The 12268-nt window shown below is 31.4% G+C and overlaps 1 protein-coding gene across 5 annotated transcripts; it reads left to right on the top strand.

Moving 5' to 3' along the window:
* Window positions 1-5769: 5769 nt before the first annotated feature.
* Window positions 5770-12064, top strand: LOC123229589 (pentatricopeptide repeat-containing protein At1g62670, mitochondrial-like). 5 transcript variants are annotated; one of them, XR_006504927.1, is made up of 5 exons: window positions 5771-6085; window positions 6279-6445; window positions 6551-6826; window positions 11447-11662; window positions 11745-12064. XR_006504927.1 is itself a non-coding variant. In XM_044655511.1 (4 exons), the coding sequence occupies exons 2-4, from the start codon at window positions 6376-6378 to the stop codon at window positions 7475-7477; spliced, it is 381 nt and encodes a 126-aa protein (XP_044511446.1). In that variant the 5' UTR covers window positions 5771-6085; window positions 6279-6375; the 3' UTR covers window positions 7478-8556. The 5 variants fall into 5 exon arrangements, 2 of the variants coding, with proteins under 2 accessions (XP_044511445.1, XP_044511446.1); XR_006504928.1 differs by having other exon boundaries at window positions 11742-12064; XR_006504926.1 differs by lacking the exons at window positions 11447-11662; window positions 11745-12064 and adding an exon at window positions 8725-9153 and having other exon boundaries at window positions 5770-6085; window positions 6551-7866.
* Window positions 12065-12268: the final 204 nt, after the last annotated feature.

Below are 12268 nucleotides of genomic sequence, written 5' to 3'. Positions count from 1 at the left end.
AAGAAAGTTTTAAATGAAATGTTAAGAATAGATACATATATTTTAACATAAGGTAACAGAAAAAGTTGTTAAAAAATTATTAGATAATTATAGGGGGTTAAATGAAATTTAGGAAAATATAGGGATATTTTGATATTAAATATTGTAAGACCGTTTTTAATAAAATATTAAGAATAGATAGATACATTTTGATACAAGATAATATACAATGGTGTTAAAAAATATTAGATAATTATAGGTAGTTAAATAAAATATTAAAAAAATATAGGGGGCATTTTAATATTAACATTGTAAACACGTTTTAAATGGAATGTTAAGAAAAAATAGATGCATTTTGATACAAGATAATATACGAGAGTGTTACATAAATTGTTAAATAATTATAGGGGTTAAATAAAATATTAAAAGAATATAAAGCGTTTTTTATATTAATAATTGTAAAACTGTTTTACATAGTTATTACAAATTTTTTGTTATAAATGAATAATTATTTCTAAAAATTTGTCATTGTAGGATTGATAATTAAAATGGATGGTTATGCATCGGTTTGTTATCAAGAAAAATGGGTTCAAGGTAGCGACAACACAATAAAATATGTGGAAGAGCCAAACAATTGATTAAAATTCCTTATGAAATAACATTTGAGGGATTTATTGAGCTTTTGAAGGAGTCTTGCGGTATTGATCCAATGAAAAACTACCTTCAACTATCAATGAAGCCAAGAAAAATTAAGTTTGATTGCCCCGTACAGATCCAAAATGATGAAGAGTCCAAGGTCTTATTGATATGTCTCAGTACTTACAGGAATGTATTCCTATTTTTGTTACATGTACTCCAATTGAAGGATAGGAGGAAAAAGATGAAGATGAAGGAGAAATTACTGGGGTGAAAAAAGAATACGATTTGAAAAACTTAATTGATTTTAGTAATGACCCATTATACATTGTAAACTTATGGGCTCATGAAGAAAAATATAGGGTTCCCAACTAGAGTGACTTTGATGGAAATGATATGCCTAATATTCCTTTTGAAGAGGTAGAACCTGAGTATATGACACCAGTTACTAAGGGTATGTATAGTTTGCAGCTTGAAAATCCTATTTCAGGTGGTAGAAATTATTCTAAGCCATTTTTTGACAATATCCCTACTGATCCGTTTAAGTAGCTTCTTAATTTTTGTCCACAGCCATTAACATTATCAGGTTACATTATCAGGTGGTACCAGATCGATCCAAGAAGAGAATGGTGTAAAGGTTGATGATATTTTCCATAATAAAGTATAATTGAAAGATGCTATGAAGCAATTTATCTTACTTAAAGGATTTCAATTCATGTTCAAGAAGTCTGATAGGGTGCGATGGGAAATTAAGTTCAAGGCTGAAAATTATGAGTGGTATATACATGCAAACAAGTCCAAAGTCGATAAAGTATTTCAAATCAACCATATGAATCCTATCCACACATGTTCAGTTGATCAAATCATGTCATATCATAAACAAGTGTACTAATGAGGTCAAAATTTGTGTTGATTGATTGAATTTATCGGCCTAAGGAAATATTTGTGGACATCGTCGACCGGTATAAAATTGACATTTCATATTCACAGGCATGACGGGCAAGAAACTGGGCTATAAATTCATTGAAGGGCTTATCGGAGGAATTATTTATGCTCTAACCAAATTATTGCTACAATCTACAGCGTACTAATTCAAGCACCATTACTGTTATTGAAACAAACGATGACCATCGATTTACAAATTTTTTCATGGCATTAGGATGTTCCGCTTGTGTATTCAAAGACTGAAATTTAAATTTTAAACGTTGAAATACCTTAAACTATCAATAATCAAAAAATCGTTTGAAAATCTGGAAAATACGATCGATATATCATAAAACGGCAAAATTCAAAAAACAAAACTAAAATTCCATAGAATGTGAATAGTTAAAAAATCATTAGAAAGTCTGAAAAAAAGAGTCAATTTATCCTAAAGCAGCAAAAATCGAAAAAACGGAATTCAAATTCGAACTTTATAAGTTGAAATACGTAAGAATGTCACTAATTGAAAAATCATTTGAAAATCTGGAAAATACGAGTTGATAAATCATAAAACCACGAAATTCGAAAAAACAAAATTGAAATTCAAAAATACGAATTGATATATCCTATAAATAAAAAAATCGAAATATTGAGTTGAAATTACGTTATTACATCGTAAAATGTGTCAAAAAAGCACAAAAATCAAAAAATCAAATGTCAAATTAGAAAACTATATATCGAAAAACCCTAAAACAGATATCAAATTCGAAAACTATACGTCCAGAAACCGTAGATATAAAAAATATCAATTTACCCCCTGAGAAAATTTCTAGTACAAACAAGCTCAATATTAATCCCTTGCCCCCTCAGTAATTTTCTAATCTTTTAGTGCCCCTACAGTTTCAAAAAAGTACATTTTTCCTTCAACCCACGATATTCACAACATTAGCCCATTGTCATATGGCAAATTTCATAAACACACCCTGTGGACTTGCCGCTCTCCACCAGCTCCCTAATGTTTTGAAAACACAACTTAACCCTCTAACCCACAATCAATCTCTCCTAACCATGGGATACACCGTTCCCACGGTCAGACTGTTGATCTCTTCGAACATATTTTTCGACCAAAAATTCGTTGTTTCGGCCTCCAATTTCAACACAAATTAAATCTATATAGGCTATAACACAAAACCCCTCAAGAAATTCAACGAAAACAACCAAGAATCAAAACATTTTAAGCATTGTTCAAAATCAAAACCCTAAAGTTTCAAACCACAAAATCTCACTCAAATGTCAATAATATGAACAATAACTTGATTTAAACAAGATTAGGGAAGATATACTAACTTTCTTTGTCATTTTCGATCATCAAAAATCTCTTCGCCCATGGGATGACCGTAAAGCAAAAATTTTCTTTGAATTTACACAGTGGAATCGTGGAAGATTACTGGGGGAAATAAGAAAATTTTCTTTGTTTATATACAAGGGTAGTTTGGTCATTTCACAAAAATGGGGCATTTTTTCTTAAACATGATTGTTTTGGATAATCTCACTTAGACTCTCTTAATTTTGGGCATTTAATATAATTTCCCAAAATATTATCCTTCAAAGGGAAACGTAAGTACATAAACTAAAAAAAACATGCATGACACTTAAAAGTGTTTATCCATCAAATCATAATTTTAAAAAATTTCGTAAATACCCTTTATTAAATTTAGATGCGAAAACATGCAAAAAATGTCTAAATACATAAAGATACTTAAATAATGTGTGTAACAAACCAAGATAAATCCATACATAGCACTCATTACCTAGAAAACATTAAAAGTAGAGGAGTGAGTAATAAATTACTTGGCCGTATTGAGGTTTTACTTAAACTTAATTAATCCCCATTATAACCTTGACTTGCTTCTACTCTAACTTAGTCATTAGAAGTACTTTTCTTGGACTTCAATCTTTAATGACTTTGTAATTAGAAGTGCTTCCAATCTTTTCTTAACTTTATCTTAGGAACACCTTTGGTCTCATATAGTCATCTCAAAAAACACTAGGGTCTCATAACTATGATAAAAAAATCTGTTGGTCATCTAAGATACACTTGAGATCTTATATTTAGATGACTTTTCCTCTAAATACTTGAAAACTCAAGTGAAAACACTTTGTACTTTTACAAAATACTTAAATTTATGTGCTGATCAAATTAGGTTAAAACATAGATTTGTCACTTTAGTCATGTAACATACTGTACAGTCTCATTTCCTTAAAAACATTATTGTATTGTGATATTGTATGTAACCCCTACTATGGGCTATTTTACCCTTCCACGAATATTCTGTCCTGCTAACTATGAGCGATGCTCTACTATGGGCATATATAGAAAGAGTCTTATAAGTGTCATCTCGTAACAACCCTCATGAAACATATCTACTAATGAAAGATAATGGTTTAATATGATAACACTAATTGGCATATGCTCATGTATAAACATACATGCATCTCGAGTCCCTAACTTAATTTAGACTCATAAGTAGTTTTCACCCTAATTTTTCTTTCTCTTATGGCCTAACTATATTGTTAAACTCTTTAGGCATGACTCAATACTATTATATACGATATACATCAGTATTATCCTTCGGACAACATTATGAATTTTTGGGTTCTTGACTTAACTCAACTTTACTTCCTTATTGAATGTACAATAGTACATCCTAGGGCTCATAGTCAAGTACCTAGTCTCTCGTACATGGTTAACTACTCACAAGCATCCTTGATCATGATGCACGTTCTTGTACATAGGTGTACACATCTTCCTCATTAATGACTTGGCCTTCCTCTTCATAGTCATGTTGAAACCCTAGGGATATAATCCACTTTTTACTTTGTGAACAACCATATGCCCTTTTTGTACAGTCATCCACCATAACCTATTTTACATGTCACAGAAGGTCATTTTTGTCTTTTGTACGAACATCCACCAATTATAAAAAATTAGAATCAAATCAAATCAAAATCAAAATAAGATTAAATTAAAGTCAAAATCATATCAAATCAGAATCATATCAATCAAAAACAAGATCAAATTAAATTAAATAGTGTTGACTATAATCTTTATATGTTTATTATAATCTTTCCTTATTAATTTCTACCTATAATATTAGGAATAAAATGTTTTTGCATCATCCTGTTCATAACTCTTGAACTCTTAATCAATAATTCTCTACCTATTATACATTGTGCTTCAATAAATGTTATACTTCAAATTTTTTTATATAAGATTAAAATGTTGTGCTCATTCTATAAATCATCATTGTTATTTCCAATTAATTACCATAAATAAATAAATAGACAAATAAATAAATAAATAAATATATATATATATATATATATATATATATATTTATATATATATATATATATATATATATATATATATAAAGGCATTTGTTATTTCCCCGCACTTTATAGTATAATAAATTTTTATAATGGGCAAAAGATTTATTCCCACCCAAGATTTAGTTTATTGACAAAATTATATATGTTAATTTTTAAAAATCTAAATATTTACTTGTTATTCAAATTTGTTAGTTTAATTGTAAATTATTAATTGAAACTTTAATAAAGAGGCCAAAAATATTATTGGCAAGGGAGAGACTATCAACAAAATGAAAATTACATCGTCGGACCGAGAAGAAAGGTAATAAAAAGAAGAGAATGTAGTTGTGGGTGTAACTTTGATTTTATAAAAGTTAAGAGGGTGGTTGATAAGTTAAAAATAAGAAACCCTAACAAGAAGAAGTGTTAGTTTTCAAAGCTATGATGAAAAAAAATGAGTTTTTTAAAATTTAATTAAGCAAAAAGGATAAAATTTTATTTTTTTAATATTATTAAATACAATGACAATTATACTCTTATTATTAATAGATTTAATTAGTAGTTAGCTATTTAAAATTTAAAAGTTAGAGGACTAAACCTTGGGTAGAATAACTTGTTTTGCCTTCATAATTCAATTATAGGTCATATTAGCGGTTCCTTATAAAATATACTGAATTAAAAGGAGGTCATCAATTTTATATTTCAAATTATTAGTAATTAATTAAAAAGGACTAAAGTTTTAAATGTTTTATATAGGGGTACTGATGCGTTAGTACTGTTACACTTACTAACGATAGAGGACAAATCAGTAATTAAACATTATTTGCGATGCGTGGGAGTAGGATCAAACTTATGATGCGTCTGCCCCTGTACATTTCCCGTCGCACAAATCTCTTTACGGCCGTTCACCAAGGAATTTCAAACTCCCTCTCTTCACAGATCCCCTCTTCGAAAATGTTTCTTAAAACTTCAATTATTTCCTTTAAATCATCTTTGAATGTTAGATTTTCATCTTCATTCATTCCTTCGTCACTGAAATCAGCCAAACGCACCACTACTATTAAACACCTTTCTAAACTTGATAATTTCCTCCATGTAAACTGCAAGTCGGGTAACTTTTCTCTTGATGAAGCTCTTGATTCTTTCGATTACATGATTCATATGGACCCCACTCCTGGTATGTCATCTTTCAGTATTTTGTTTTCTGCACTTATTAAGAAAAAATATTACGATGAATTCCTTGTGCTATACACGAGGTTCGTTTCAGCTGGGTTGTTGCCTAATTTGATTACTTTGAACATTGTTGTTAATTGCTTATGCAAAATGGTCCGGGTTTCTGACGGTTTTGTGGTTTTTGCGAGTATTTTTAGGAGGGGTTTTTACCCTGACGCCGTGACTTTTACTAGTCTGATTATTGGTCTTTGTAAGGAGGGCAAAATTGAGAAGGCGATTGAATTGTTTGGAAAAATGGTTTCTGTTGGATGTAGGCCTGATGTGGTTACAGTTGGGTGTTTGATCACTGGCTTTTGTAGAACAGGTAATGTCACTGTTGCCCTTCAGTTATTTGAGGAAATGAATAATGGGAATGGTGAATTTGGTGTCATTTGCAAGCCTAATGTTGTTTGCTATGCTGCTATTATAGATGGTCTTTGCAAATATGGCTTAGTAGACAAGGCGAAGGAACTGTTTTCAGAAATGAAGTCCAAGGCTGTTAATCCAAACGTGATTACTTACAACACTTTAATTTACGGATTGTGCAATACATCTAATTGGGAGGAGGCTAAAACTTTATTTGCAGAAATGTCGGATGAAGGTGTAAAGCCTGATGAGGTGACATTTACTGTGGTTATGGATGAACTTTGTAAGAATGGGAAGATTGATGAAGCCAATGGATTGCTCCAACTAATGATTAATAGAGGTATTCACCCCAACACAATTACTTACAATGCAATTTTAAGTGGTTACTGCTTGGCAGGTAGAATTGAGGATGCAAGAAAACTATTTGATTCCATGGAAAGTAAGGGGTGTAAGCCTAATGTTTTTAGCTTCAGTATTTTAATGAATGGTATGTGCTTGGCAAATAAAATTGATGATGCTAAGGAATTGTTTTCTTTGATGTTGAGTAAGGGATGCAAACCTAATGTAGTTAGCTACACTACGTTGATCAATTGGTATTGTAAGAATCGAAAAGCTGATGAAGCTATTTGTGTTTATAAGGAAATGACCTCAAAGGGAATTCAGCCAACAATTGTTACATTTAACACCTTGCTAAAAGGTCTTTTCATATATGGTAAAGTTGGACATGCAAAAAAACTATTTGATGAGATGCAACTTAGTAATGTTCCTCCCAATTTAATTACGTATAATATTCTTATTGATGGGTTTTGCAAAAATGGTTGTGTTTTGGAGGCTGTTGAACTGTTTCATTCTTTAAGAAACGGAAACATTCATCCTGACATCATTACTTTCAATTGTCTCATTGATGGTTTGTGCAAAACAAGAAGACTCAATATTGCTTTGGAACTATTTAACAGATGGCACAATGAAGGATTTGTTCCAGATGTTGTGACATATAACATTCTGTTGTATGGACTTTGTAAAGAAGGGAAGTTGGAGATGGCAAGTAATTTTTTATCAGATATGGAACAAAACGATTGTGCTCCAAATTGCAACAGTTTTAATACTCTTATGTCTGGTTTCTTGCAAAATAATGAGACTTCAAAAGTGGTAGAACTTCTTCACAAAATGAAAGAGAGAAATGTGAAGCCAGATGCATCCACGGCTTCAATTATTCTAGATTTACTACAAAGGTATAAAAACTACAGTGAAGTCCTAAATTTGCTACCAGCGTTCTCAAACCAAGAACGTACAGATAGTTGATTGTCAAGTAACTGCATTTTCTGAGGGAGTGCAACTTATCACAAGAGTCTTGCCAGATGTCAAAGTTTCTATGTAAAGGTTTGTGCCAACATTGTAGTGCTCAATAGGAAAATATGAAATTTCGGTCTCCTTATTAGGAAAAAAAAAAATCAGTCAACCAATAAATATCCATGTCAACCTTAAATTGTGCATGTTAACCAAGAAATATCCTGGTCATGATTTCTAAATTAAAACAAAAATCTAAATTTAAATGGTATTAAAGGTTGGACCTGTTTCTGTGTAAGAGAATGCAAGTTAGGTTTTTCAATAGGAAATTATGAAATTTCAGTCCATGCATTTAAAAAAAAAAAAGTTTCAATTTTTTTTATTCAAAAAACTAATAGTTCGGTGCATTCAAGTGTTGTTATTTCTAAACTAAATCGTTATATTTTATTCACTGCAATCCACATTTCAATCCTGTTAATCTGAGTAAAGTTGCAAGATGAATAGTCGATGGTGAATTTGCATCCTTATCTATGTTCAGTCTAGTTTCTCTCCACATTTGCAAAACCCATGAGGGTATTATACTAAATAATACGTTAATATTCAAACTCACTAGTATGGTAGTCCGCTTGAAGTCTATTATTTATTACAGTATCAGAATTTCTGAAGTCATTAGTGCTAGTATGGTTGAGTCTATGTATTTTTTCATGTTGGATTAACATGTTTCATGATAGCTGTTAGATTATTTATTTGAACACCAAGTAATGAATTATTTTGTGAACTTAATTAATTCTAAAATGATATTAAATTAGTGTAATGATACTCAACCCCAGATATTCGCAAATTATAATCCATATCTTCATTTTTGGTGGTTTAGGGTGACCATCGAGTTGCTGTTAGTATATGGCTGACACATCTTTGTTTCTAACAAGTGCATTTTTAATGTTATCAAAGGTTGTAGATGGCTTCACATTCAAGGTTGTTGATTAAATCGATGTGATTGAACTGGTAAAGAAATCGTATGAACTCTTTTGCAAATTATAATTGGATGGTGAAGAAGACTGAGAAAGTGTGTGCTTATTGTGTTAAAAAGAAGTGTGGTTATAAAGTGATGTGTAAGTTTACAATACTGATTTCTGGGTGTCATTTTAAGTAATTTTTTTTTTCATTTTTTTAGTTTTTATTGATTTCCGGTGTCATTCTTGTCATTGAATTAATGGGTTTATCATATGTGTGGGATTCTTTGTCATTACAATCTAATAAGATTTATCTAGGAAGTCAAGATGAAACAGTGAGGGTTTGGTATTGTCTATTTGTCTAGCCACGATTGTTCTTTTGGATTACTTGGTTTTTGATTTGTTGGTATTTAGAAAATTTCTTAATTCATTGATTATTTGATTTGTTTCTTTAATAAGGATTGAAATTAATTTATTTTTTATATTATTTTAGACTTTTTTTATTAGGAGCATTTAAGACTTTTGATAAAAAATCGTGTATTAGATAACGAAACTAAGGGTGTAAACAACGTTGAGTTGCTTATGACCTAGATATCTTAAGTTAGGCTTGGCTTGATTTAAGTAAAGTCAAGCTTTATCTTAAACCACTTGAGTTCAAACACTTGAGCTAGAGGTTGATGTTGGTTGGCTCACTAAATTGATGACTCAACTCGAGTAAAATATCAATATTCTACTAAAATTTTCAAATCTTGCATTTACACTCCAAAAATTTTATTTTTTATTTTTGAATATCAAAGGTAATTGATAAATATATAAATTATGAGGTTTATAATATTGTTTTGAAAGTTAAAGTGTTTGAATGTAATTTTTTGAGTCAAGATCGAATCAATCTTCTTGTCTCAAGCTCGAGCTTGAGTTCTCCTTTAATGTAATTAAGTGGAGCTCAAGCTAAGCACCACTTTACAAGACTCAGATTGATTACACCTTTAAATGGAACTGAGTAGTGCTACTTAGTTTCAAGGATTATATTGTCATTGAAAAATCAATGTGTCTTGAATTTGACCAAGTGTATATCTATCTCTAAGTATGTACCTCCTAGAAATTTTTGATGAGAGTGTGCAAAACACGGTTAAAACTATAAAACTAAATTGAACCATTCAATTTTTTTTGTAGTTTGGTTTGAGTTGGGTTGAAAAAAATTTGGAAAATGGTTTACAATTTGGGTTTTGGTTTAGGTGGTTTTGAAATTGAACCAAACCATAATTCTTTTTTTTTTGGGCAAAACGATATTGTTTTGTCCCCTTTATAACAAGATCAAATACAAATTGGTCAATTTCCACTATGTCATAATTGACATCACTCTCTTCTTGACATCATTCTCTCCTTGCTCGATAGTTGATGTTTCCACACTAATTCTTTATGAGAAGTTGTAAATTATCCCTAAACAATATTATTGCAAACCTGAATGATCGGCTAACTGACCTCCTAGCTGAGGGTTTCAATAGCTCCTTCAGCAGGTATCCCTAAACAATATTATTGCAAACTTGAGCCATGTTTGTAATGAGATTAAACAGAGCAGTAATCATATTTCATTTCATATTCATAATGTGAAAAATAGCTACAACAATGTTCCAAGAATGTAACAATAAGTTCCTCTGGAAATTCAAGAATCCACAAAAGGTGATAACAAAAGCAACAGAAACAGAAATAGAAATAGAAAATGAACAATAGTCCAGCTGGGTTTCAAAAGTCAGCCCTCTCCTACTATCTCTACCAACTTAGGGATAATATTCTGAATAATAATTCGCCCCCTTCCTATTCCAAGCATTCCCCATTATATAGGCAGCCTTCTTACCGTAAATGGACCCCACCACTAAGGATTCTCCTCTGAATTATGGGAAGGAGGCTTCAACTAATTTCAGTTGCTTTTGTGAACTGTCCAAACTGCCCTCACCCATATGGTCTTCACTTTTGCTCTCAGTTGGGCTATCTTCCGCACCTCCTGGGCTGCCTTCTGGATTTTTCCCTTTGGGCCTGCGATGCGATGGTAGACTTTTGTAATTAGATTCCCAACAAATATCTTCGTTAATGGAAATCTTATTTCCTAGAATTTGTTTGGGTTCTTAGTGCTGAAACGTTAACTAGTATTGTGTGTTTCTAAACTCCACGTTTTCTTGTGATGTTGATGTTCAACTTTTGAGTGTCCCACTTCATTAGGAACATACAAACTCAAGTTCTGGTGTAGAAGCTCAACTACCAATCATTCTTTTTTTTATTTTTTTTCGGCTAAGTACTACTGACCAATCTTTGGTAATATGATTGTTTGCAATCCAAAGTTCCAGTGTAACATTTTGAGTGAATGTTGGATTTATTTAAGTTTTGATTGAGATTCTTAATTATTGTTGATGAATCTGTGAATGTATCCCAGGATGCCAATCATAGGTTGTTTCGTCCAAGTTGGTATGTCTAAATTCGATTTAGTAGTATATATTGTCACCTTTATTAAATGAGTTGGGATGACTTGGGCCACATGAAATGTTTCTCACTCATCTCTGGTCTAATGTTTCATCAGCTTGGCAATTGCTTAAGTCGCTGATGGGAAACCCACATCAAAGTGGGCTAACCTAAATCCAGGAGTGCTTGCTTAAGTCGTTGTTTCTGACGGGTGCCTATTATTGTTTTCAGAGGAATTTCTTACAAAGATGTTTCTAAGGTTGCAGGTGGTTTAGCACTCAGGGCTGCTGATTGAAATGATGCGATTGAAGCAGTGAAGAAATTGTATTAACTCTTTTGCAAATATTAATCATATAGTGAGGAAGACAGAGAAAGTGTGTGCTTATTGGGTTGAAAGGAAGTGTGGTTATGGAGTGATGTGTAAGTTTTGCAATCCAACTGAGGGTTTTAGGTTGTTGAAGTAGCATGAAGGCCCGTTGAAGGTACAATCAATTTTATTAAAGGTCTTTTTCATTTTTCATTTTTAATTTTTGTTTATTTTTGGTGTTTTTTTATTATGAGCAGTTATGTGTGGGATTGTGTTGCCATCGGAATCTTCTAATCTTTATCCGGGACGTCGAGATGAAACTGTGAGGCTTTGGAATTGTCTCTGCATCTGGCTGCGATTGTTGTTGGTATAAAGAAAATTTCTTAAGGCACTGATTATTTAATTTGTTTATTTTATAAGGGTTGAAATTATGGTAGTTTTTATATTATAGAATTTTTTTGTTAGGAGCATTTCAACCTATTATAAAAGATTATGTATTAGATAACGAAATTTTCATTGAAAAATTATTGTGTCCTGAATTTTACGAATGGTAAAATTATCTGAGTATTTACCTCCCTGAAATTGACAACAAATTTGTAGAAATAACTGAAGAATTACATAGTTTGTGGAGCATCAACAACTCCATTTGGTAGATGGCGATTGGATTAGTAGCATCATGAACCGAAAAATCTACAAATCTCTTAGTCTTTTAGAACAACATAAAAGAAGCCAATGGGTCACACATAAAAGAAGTTGATGAACTATGGAGGCATGAGGATTG

This window comes from Mangifera indica, chromosome 11 (genome assembly GCF_011075055.1).
Source record: "Mangifera indica cultivar Alphonso chromosome 11, CATAS_Mindica_2.1, whole genome shotgun sequence".
Classification (NCBI taxonomy): Eukaryota; Viridiplantae; Streptophyta; class Magnoliopsida; order Sapindales; family Anacardiaceae; genus Mangifera; species Mangifera indica.
This window is presented reverse-complemented; position numbering and strand designations above follow the sequence as displayed.

Excerpts from the sequence above, each read along its gene's own strand:
- LOC123229589 (XM_044655510.1), top strand. The coding sequence starts at position 6,376 with ATGGTTTCTGTTGGATGTAGGCCTGATGTGGTTACAGTTGGGTGTTTG. Across the intron at positions 6,446-6,550 it reads CACTGGCTTTTGTAGAACAG|ATGGTCTTTGCAAATATGGC; the intron begins GTAATGTCACTG and ends CTGCTATTATAG.